Raw genomic sequence first — 9,540 nt, 5'->3', positions numbered from 1 at the left:
ATTCATGAGTCTCTTCAGTCTCAACTCTAGTCCTGCAGATGATGTGTGAAAACAATAATGCATTTGTGTAACTCTTAAAGTCGGTTCCCGGAATTTGAGTGTTGACAGGGAGCAACTATTACTTTCATCATAGTATTAATTACTCACTTGTTTTTTTTTAAATTAACTGGTTTCCTTATTATCTATAATTCTCATTTATTCTTTATATTTATCTTAACTTTTTTATTTATTTATTTTTTTGTTTTGTCGCATAGGGCGACACCCTTACAACCTAAACGGCCTGACACGCGGGATATGTTTAAATTAAAGGTACGTGGTCCAAAAAATATATTGTAATGCGCTTAGATACAAATTCGGACAATAAAAACTTAAACAATTTCACCCCGTTTAGCGTATTTCGGTTTATAAAAAGTTACCATCCAAAAGTGAATGTAAGAATTTAAAAAAAAGGTACTATGTTGCTAACGGTGAGTAATGAAAAAGATTTTGTCAAATTGAGTAATATCAAAACGTTCCAAAACATCCACATATTATTTGAACTACATAAATCATTGATTTTTTCACGTGGGATTGCTTATGTCTCAGAGTTAATGAATTATACAGAGGATGAATTGGTTTCAGAACTTGAAAACCAGTGTTAAAAGGATTTATAAAAAAAAATAATCATGAAAATATAAATATAGATTTTTCCAATACTAACCCCGATCGCTTGGTTCTACCATTAAATAATAAATTACTTGAAGCAGCAGCCCTAGCAACAATCCCATACATTTCCTCAGCAAATACTTATTACCGCCCCCCCTCTACTGTAGTGGTCGGAAGAGTGTGCAAAAGCAATAAATAACAGAAAGAGGGCACTTAAAATTGTCTTCGAAAAACTAGACACATAGACAGCGGCCAGAAAACATGCAATATAGGTGATTAAAAATAGTAAAAATTATCATGGCAGAACTTTCTCAGTAAGGTTAACTGTAACACATCAAAAGTTGTTTTCTGGCAGAAAGTTAGAAAAATTATGGGTTATGGCTACTCACTTCAAATAAGTTTTCTGAAAATTAGTGACCATTTTGAAACTGACCCTCTAATCTTAGAAAACACTCTAGCAAAGCATTTTTATGATACATCATCAACTTTAAATTACTCTGCACACTTCCTTAACATAAATTAATCTATCGAATCAGTTCCACTCGTTGTCTCTAATAATCCACTTGATTCATTAAATCTGTCATTTTCTATAAACGAATTTCTCGCCACAATGAGCTCAAGGAAAGATTCCTCACCCGGTCCCGATTGGATCTGCATTAGTATGATCAAAAACCTTCGTTATACAGCTGAAATGGTTGCAATAAACAAAAGTTTAAATGTTTTTCACCCAACAAAACAAAAACTGGTCATCTGTACAGACTCTTTGTCTGTCCTACTTAGCTTAAGAAATATTTTTTCAACTAACCCGCTAAATCAAAATATATTACTCATTACAGTCTGCCATCAGAAACGGTATTTCAGGGTTCTTCGCCTGGGTCCCTACGGAATAGCGGGCAACGAACTGGTCGATAGAGCAGCAAAAGTGGCGATTGGTGAAGGAATACCATATCGCAAAGTGCCTGTTAATGATTTCATTGCTCTCATTAAGCACAAGATTAAATTGAAATGGAGACAAATGTGGGAAAATGTTTCCAATAACAAATTGAGGGAAATTAGAAGGGACGTCTCCCCTTGGATATCATCAACTAGAGATGTGCGCAAAGAGGAGGTGATTTTGACGCGCCTTCGAATAGGTCACACGCGCCTGTCCCACGGTTACCTTATGGCCCGCGATCCTCCACGATTATGCCAAGCTTGCAGAAAAAAACTTACAGTCAAACACATTCTGACAGAATGCCGAGCTTATAACACCCTCAAATGTTTATATCATATACCTGATGATCTCTATTCCATCTTGCAGGATAACAAACATACCATAGATAGACTTTTTAAGTTTCTACATCAAGGCCAAAAGGCATCAAGGCAATAAAATTTAATCAAGGCCGGAAACATAAATCTGCTACAGAGATGTATTAACCCGTCTTCGGATGGACCATACGCGACTCACCCACTATCATCTCATGAAGAAGGGAGGATGAACCGATGTGTAGATGCTACTGAAGTGATCTCGCTGTTGGGCACATTCTTACTGGGTTGCTCTGGAGTCTCGCCGATTCTCTTCATGTGTACAGGAGAAGACTCCACAACAGTAATAAATTTGTGAAGTGTAAATTGTAATTGTTAACATGTAATGGTAATTGTGATTGTAAATTTCCCACTTTGTAATTTCAACTGTCTTTGTATGTCATGTATGTATGTAAATTTCTCACCTTGTAATTTCAATTGTATTTGTATTTCTACTGTGTGAACATGCCAATTGTAATCGAATTTGTAAATCTAGTGTGAATGGCCCGAGTGGTCGAAGCAAAAAAAAAAAAAAAAACCTTCGTTCCTATGATCTATGATTTTAAAGATATTGAATATAATATTTGTGTCTAATAGTTTTCCGAATATATGGAAACAAGCGATCACGATTCATATTCTGAAAAAAGACAAAGAACCCGTGAATTTTAATAGTTATAGACCGATCACCCTGACCTCATCTATCTGTAAATCGATGGAAAAACGTATTTCCAATAAACTGTCATGGTACTTGGAAGCCAAAGTGTACTACCAGCATGTCAGAGTGGGTTCAGGAAAGGGAGAAGTACTAGAGACAACTTAGGTCGATTACAGTCTGATATCCTAGAAGCCTTTGATAATAACAGACAATTATTTGCAGTATTTCTTTATATAGAAAATGTATTTGATAGGATCTGGAGGAGATTTATAATTGACACTCTGGTTAGTATTAGGATAAATGGTTACATTGCTTTCATAAATAATTTCCTACTTACCAGAAGGAATATAGTTAGAATTGGTGACGTTTTATCAAATGAATTCGAACAGGAGAATGGAGTTCCTCAGGGTTGTGTTTTGAGTGCGACACTTAACACGACATGAAACTGTGACAATTATTGTGACGAATTGTGTTAAATTGGACCATATTCAATTCCTGTACTATAGTGAGGGGAAAAATAGACTCCAATGAGATAAACAGACAAGATACTAAAGATTTATCTTTATGAATTTTCTCAGGCATTACTACAGTACTAATTCTGATGCGTAGTTGTTAATAGAAATATCCCTACCGTTTTATTCTCATTAATTGTATATTTACTTCTGTACACAACTGGTACGTACATGAAAAGGTTTTTGTTGAGATGTTTTTTTAAGACGTTATTAACAAAACTTGTTACATCTATCTGTTTCTTTTTGATTTTAATTTTTTTTTTGTCCTAATTACTTTTGTGCTGAATGTTTTACTTTATACTTTTTATTTGTACAATCAACAACAAATCACGAATGTTTCTTCATAGTAAATTTAATTGATTTTGTTTTTTTAACGAGACTATAGTTTTGTGGTTCTAACAATTATAAATATAGTAGACTCAGGGTCCCTGAAATTTTAGTTTTTGAAAAACACTCTTGGTAACATTGATATCAATAATTTGGACCATTGTTTTCATAAAAAATCCACTGATACAAATAATAATTATAATTCTAAGAATAAATTAAAGAAATAAATAGAATTGTGTAAGAAGTTTCGTCAACTGTATACAATTTATGAAGCAAACACAGTTATACCTGGTGGTATCATTTAGTCAATAAGCTGGCCTCATGAAAATTAAAGATATATATTTGTTTCTTTACTCATTTGTTGAACCATTTAACGCAAAATCACATGTCATGATCTGGTAGCCTTCATCTGTCGGAATTAGGTGCACAATTCAGTTTAACCCTAAATTACAAAAAATAACCGGAAAGGTATATGTTTGATTTTTATCTCATTTTTTAATGTTTCTCATCAAAAATACGAACGGTATCACAATGAAATCCGATGGAAATTAGCCGTCAGACCATTCATTTGATGCAACAAAAACTGTTTTGTACGACATCATGACGATAAAAGATCAAGAGAATGAGAGAAAGAATTGAACCTTGTGTCGACCTACCGTCGTGGATAGGTCTAGTGGGGGAATCAACAGTAAATGTTCGACCGCTGAGGAATGAGTCCAGAATATCATACAAGTATTTAGGAGTTTCTACTTTGTTTAGTTAGGAGGGCCCGATGCCAAACCTTGTCAAACGCTTGTTGGAAGTCCAAGAAACAATCCGTTTACTATGAATTCTGTTAATCTTGCCGGTTGGTGTTAAGTGGAATGGTTATACTGAAATCCAAATTGAAAATTCATAAAAATGCTATTACACTGAAAAACAGAAACGAGATGTCTTTTTATGACAGATTACAATAATTTTCCAAGTTTGGGTTTCTAAATTTACGGGTCTGTAACTGCTGAATATTTTAGCGTTTTTTCCAGGCTTGTGCATTACTATGGATTCGGCTTTCTTCCACGTATTACGAAAGTATCCAGTCCATAGACAGCTATTAAAAATTGACGTAATGTAAAAGATAGCATTCCTGTGTAACATTTTTATAGCTGTGACTGGTATCTAGTCATGAACAGGACTTTTCTTTACTTTAAGTCTTCCAATCAGTTCTAGAATTTCTTGTGGAGTGATGAATTTAAGTGAAAGCTGTACTGCTGCTACGGGTAGATTTAAATACTCGTAAATTTATTCATTTGCTAAATGCAGATCTCATTCGCATTCTGTGTTGGGGAAAGTCTTCTCAAAATAATCTGCGAACGCTTCGGCTTTTACTGCGTCACTAGTGATGAATTCACTATTCCCAATAGACTCCGTATGTTCTTCGAGATATTGATCCATTGGGTCTAAATTTTTTATATATAGAGATATATCAGAGGATATTTAGAATATACCAATTCCTTTTTAATAGCGTATTTGGTGTGGTTCCCCTTTTACTTGTCAACAGATCTTGATTTTTTCCCTCAATCTTTAATAAAATTGATTTTGGATAAATCCTTAAAATTGTTTTCTTCTTGAACTGAAAAAGTCGTATGCTTGCTTCGTACAGATTATTTGATATAGATTCATTTAATTTCTCTTTATTTATTTCGATTTATTGAGGGGTAGGAAAATTATTTTTCAGATTTATTTTCTCTTTGACTAGAATTTTGTATGTTTAGTAGACAATCACTCCATTAATGAGGGATTTCTTCTCTTATCTCAGTTGAGAAATTAATCAGTACAGTGCGGTTCGAACTCAAGGCTGTCATCACTTGGGATGAAAGAGGAAACCTAAAATTTGTTGGTAGTACAATTTCGATAATATCAGGTTTACAAACTTGTTTGTAAATGTAGGTTCTTATGATACATGAATTTAAATATTCTGCCTTTAACAAATATCTAGCAAGAAATTTCCGATAGAATTCGATTCAAGGTATCTACCGCAAAACATTGTTACAGTTTAGTTCACCTAAAACTAATGTATGGCCATCCGGTGTTAAAAGTTTTAAAATTTCATCTTCAAGTATTAAGTCCTAGCCTGACGCCACAGCACAACCGCACACTATAAGTTAGCGGCAATCTGGACTTTTCCTGTTAGACTGCTGTTACTCATATAATAGTAATAATTTTTTTTTTACTCACCGAGTCTAAAAATACCCATGATAAACTCCACTATGCCGCAAATTAAGCAGAGGAGCACTACGAAGTCCAGGTTGAATCTACTGGTATATTCATAGGTAAGGAGGGCCATGAGGCTGGAAGGTCCTATGATGACTTCTTTGATGGTACCAAGGAAGGCATATATAAGACAGCCCATGAATACCGAATTCAAGCCAGTCTGAAATATAAAGATTTAGAAAATAATTCACATAATACTCTTAACAACAAATTTGTCCATACCTAAAATGAAACAAATAATACGTCCACTGTTTTACTACAGTTTTTATTACTCCTATATATTAGTTTATAGCATGTATATGTCACTAGTATATATATGACAATACTTATATCTTCATAATTCATACTCTTGCGGTAGTTAGAAAAATAATATTATTTTTGAAATAGACAGTTTCTGAGGGCATGCAAGGGCAAAATGTAGTCCATAGATTAGTGCAAGTTTATGGTCAGTATCTGTGACCAACTCCCATTTTCCCCCAAAAGAAATGAATAGCAAGTAAGTGTAAATCAATGTATGCCAATGGATTCTTATGTAAACATGTTTGAAAACACAATAGTAAATCATTTACCACTTGTTAGTGGCTCGTATCCCTATATAGCAGATTTTTTAAAATGGCTGCCATATATTTTTAGGTTTTCTTTCCAACAATATCTAATACAGGATAATATGATGTAATTGATGAAATATTATCGCGGATTACTTTATATTGTGGCTAATTAGCTTCAATTTGAGTCCTAATAGCATTTTTTATATTTAATAATTCCCGATAATCAGTTTTCCCAAACTAGAGAAATCATCATTTTGTGAATTTATTTTGTTTAATATCGTGGGAATCGCTGTTTTAACGTAAACTTATTGAGGTTCAAATTGAGTCCTAGTAGGTATTAATTCGTCAAATATTTCCTGAGAGATAGAACGTTTCTCAAAATATCACTAATTTTCAATGTATATTGCAAAGTGTCAAAATCGTGTAAAATTGTTACAATCATACTGCTCTATATAAATAAAAATGCATAAGATTAATCTTTACCAATGTGATGTCTATTGGCGGTGCCGTTTCGAATCCGGCCTGGGACGTTGACTTTTTTCATTGAGTGGCGGTCCCACAAAATGAAGAACTTTGACCCTCAACCATGGTTAGGCAGTATAGGACTCAATTTACAAAAAAAAAAAAAAAAAGATTTATCTTATTTTATGAAATAATGTTTAACTCATTAATAATCAAGTTGTTTGGAATCCTAGAAGTCGGAAAAAGAGTTCTATTAGGACTCAATTTGAACCTCGTTAAGCGCTCCATAAAGGAGGTTGTAAATATTTTTATAGGAATAGTAATTTTCATGAAATATCAAATTTTCAAATGAAGCTCATCAATTTTTTTAATGGATTGAAGGCTTCTTCTTCGAGATATCGGACCCCCACCGACACCTGGGAGTTGGCAGAGCTCTGTCCCTTTAGTCGACGTCCTCGATGAGGGAAGGGCTTTTTGAACTCCGCAGTCAAAACCTTATTTCAGACCTTCACAGTGGAAGGTCCGTTCCCTCCCCCCCCCCACGTTCCAATAATCCACTGGCGTTAGCTACATGTTCTCAACTACCTTAATCGGACCCTGAAACTAACCGTATAATGCCAGAAGGCAAACCACGTCAATATTTCACTGGTATACATATATATTATTTCCCTGTAATATGTATGTAGGTATGTATTAAACGAATAGAATAATAAAGTAGGTTACGAAACAAACTATTCCAACGTAAAGAGTTCTATTGGGCTCAAATTATAGCTCATTAGATACAACATAATATTATCAACCACGGTGGTCTATAATGATATTTCAGCGAATATTTTATATTAGGATTACCTGTTATTTTAGGAGTTATTAGCAATAATCCTAAAAATATGAGGGGACCATTTCCAATGCAATCATTTGTGAGTTAAAATTTACAGGACCAATGTATTACGTTATATGAGGCCTTGAGAACTAGAGCGAACCATCCTTTTCAGAAAATGTATTATAAATTGGATCCATACATTTCATTTAGCAGTTAGTAGAGAAAGAATTGATCCACTCTTACTCTGGCAACTTGAGAACAAAGGCATAATTAGAATATTTGTAAACCTGGCAATATCTCATTAATCGTTCAGAAATTATTAATATTCAATATTTGCATAACATTTATTAATAAGTACGTAAAACTTGTAATAAGTACGTTCCGTTTATCTGCTTTAAGTTTAGGACATCTGCCCATTCTCATATCTGAATTTATTTTTAATTATTACATTGAAATCATTGCATCCTACTTAAATATTTCTAAAATTAGTGAATTGTCATATTTTTCAGTGACTTATGTTGTTGAAAAACGTCATGATAATATTTTACTTATCAGTATTTCAAGTCTTCTCCATTTGGAAAATATTTAAGGACTTGTTAAAATACCGATAAGGATATCATTATCACTAAGAATACTATTATCATACCGTTTCTACGGCATATGTAGCTGAACAATAAAACGATTGTCTGATTAATTTTGCAAATAGTTAAGAAAGATGTAATAATTAAAAAAAAAACTTAGGTCAAGAGAACGGGTAGATTCCCGAGACGTTGACCAGTTTTGTAGAAGGAAAGTAAGTATTCAAATAGAAGAGAAGAGAGATGGAACATATTGTGCCAATCTGAGTCGTTTGAGCTTTCTCACTCTTCGTATTAATAAAAATCATTTATAATAAATACAAAAAAGTTGATATCATTTGTTTCACGACTCCGTTTGGATATCCCAATAAATGATTAACTAAAGAATAACTTACTATTTTTGAGTTTATATTTCTTTTAACTGTAACGTTGTTTCGCTTTATGTTTGCTAAATATGTATATTTGGAATGAAAGATAAGATATAATGTTGTCATACTAATACAACAACATGTTTTTTTTCTTTTTTGCTTTCCTTCTAGTATGCATCCGTACAATGAACCTTTAAATCTCGTAAGAAAATAAACTGCTTTAGATCAAATAAAATAATTTAAGATGCATTATTTTTCATTATAAACGCGATATTAAATTATCATTAGCTTCGATTTTTACTTATCTTTGAGCACGAAGATACGATTGTTAACTTAGTAACCGATACTGAGTAATAAATAATCTCTTTAAACGTTGTTAGTCTATAAACATTCCAATCTCAAAATTAAATATCGTCTCGTAAACGCAATGGACAACTCTTAACCCACCTATAGTCAAGTATGTTCATTAAAATTAGAAGTTTTTATTAAACAAGTGAAAAGTAATATACTTTTTTGTTTGATATTTAAACCTCAATATTTCTTAGTAAAATACCCACTATCGAAATAAATATTATTGTGTATAAGGTCGATCTACATTACCCGTTCCGCTTCCAAACAACAATAATAAGTATAAATTGAATACATACTTTCTGTTCCTTTTTCTTATATTAATTTCCATTGTATAATATTTAATTTATAGGTATAGAAGGAAAACGGGAGGTGTAGTGTGAATCAACCATTAGGCCAGGCTCTGAATTAAAAAGTGTAGCGTGACCGAGCGCCGGCTGTGGTCTCTTAGTCGGACTTAACAAAATCAAACATTGAGAACATACTTACGTGTCCTAATTAAACATTTGAAATTCATTAAGGGCACTGTAACTATATTAAGCGACCATCGCCGTCGCCACGTCGCAGAACTCTTATCATTTAGGAAACGGCGTTATGCGTCGTATCCGACCATTATCCCGACCATAACGTATGTCTTTTATGTGTTTATGAGATTTTATGTGATAGTGATGCAAAATAAAATTTAAATTACTATTAGTTTCTTATTTAAAAAAATAAATTTTTTTATTAAAAAAAAAATACAT

At 33.0% G+C, this 9,540-nt stretch overlaps 2 protein-coding genes across 2 annotated transcripts in view; one reads left to right on the top strand and one right to left on the bottom strand.

Annotated features, from left to right (window-relative positions):
• LOC106683071 (sodium-independent sulfate anion transporter) overlaps positions 1–9,540 on the bottom strand; it is a gene marked incomplete in the record, with an annotated part of 25,566 nt that overhangs the window by 13,943 nt on the left and 2,083 nt on the right. The window contains 1 exon segment of the mRNA XM_067053533.1: positions 5,638–5,833. Coding sequence (XP_066909634.1) covers positions 5,638–5,833 — 196 coding nt within the window.
• On the top strand, positions 1,294–2,014 carry LOC136797308 (uncharacterized). Its single transcript, XM_067053532.1, has one exon. It carries the CDS (start codon positions 1,307–1,309, stop codon positions 2,012–2,014), a length of 708 nt encoding a protein of 235 aa, XP_066909633.1. The 5' UTR covers positions 1,294–1,306.

This window comes from Halyomorpha halys, unplaced genomic scaffold (assembly GCF_000696795.3).
Source record: "Halyomorpha halys isolate HHAL.00 unplaced genomic scaffold, Hhal_1.1 Scaffold461.1, whole genome shotgun sequence".
In the NCBI taxonomy this organism is placed as follows: domain Eukaryota; kingdom Metazoa; phylum Arthropoda; class Insecta; order Hemiptera; family Pentatomidae; genus Halyomorpha; species Halyomorpha halys.
Note: the sequence above shows the minus strand (reverse complement) of the source record. Positions and strands in the feature narration are given on the sequence as shown.

What these genes read in the sequence shown, in the direction of transcription:
- LOC136797308 (XM_067053532.1), top strand. Translation starts at nt 1,307, where the DNA reads ATGATCAAAAACCTTCGTTATACAGCTGAAATGGTTGCAATAAACAAA.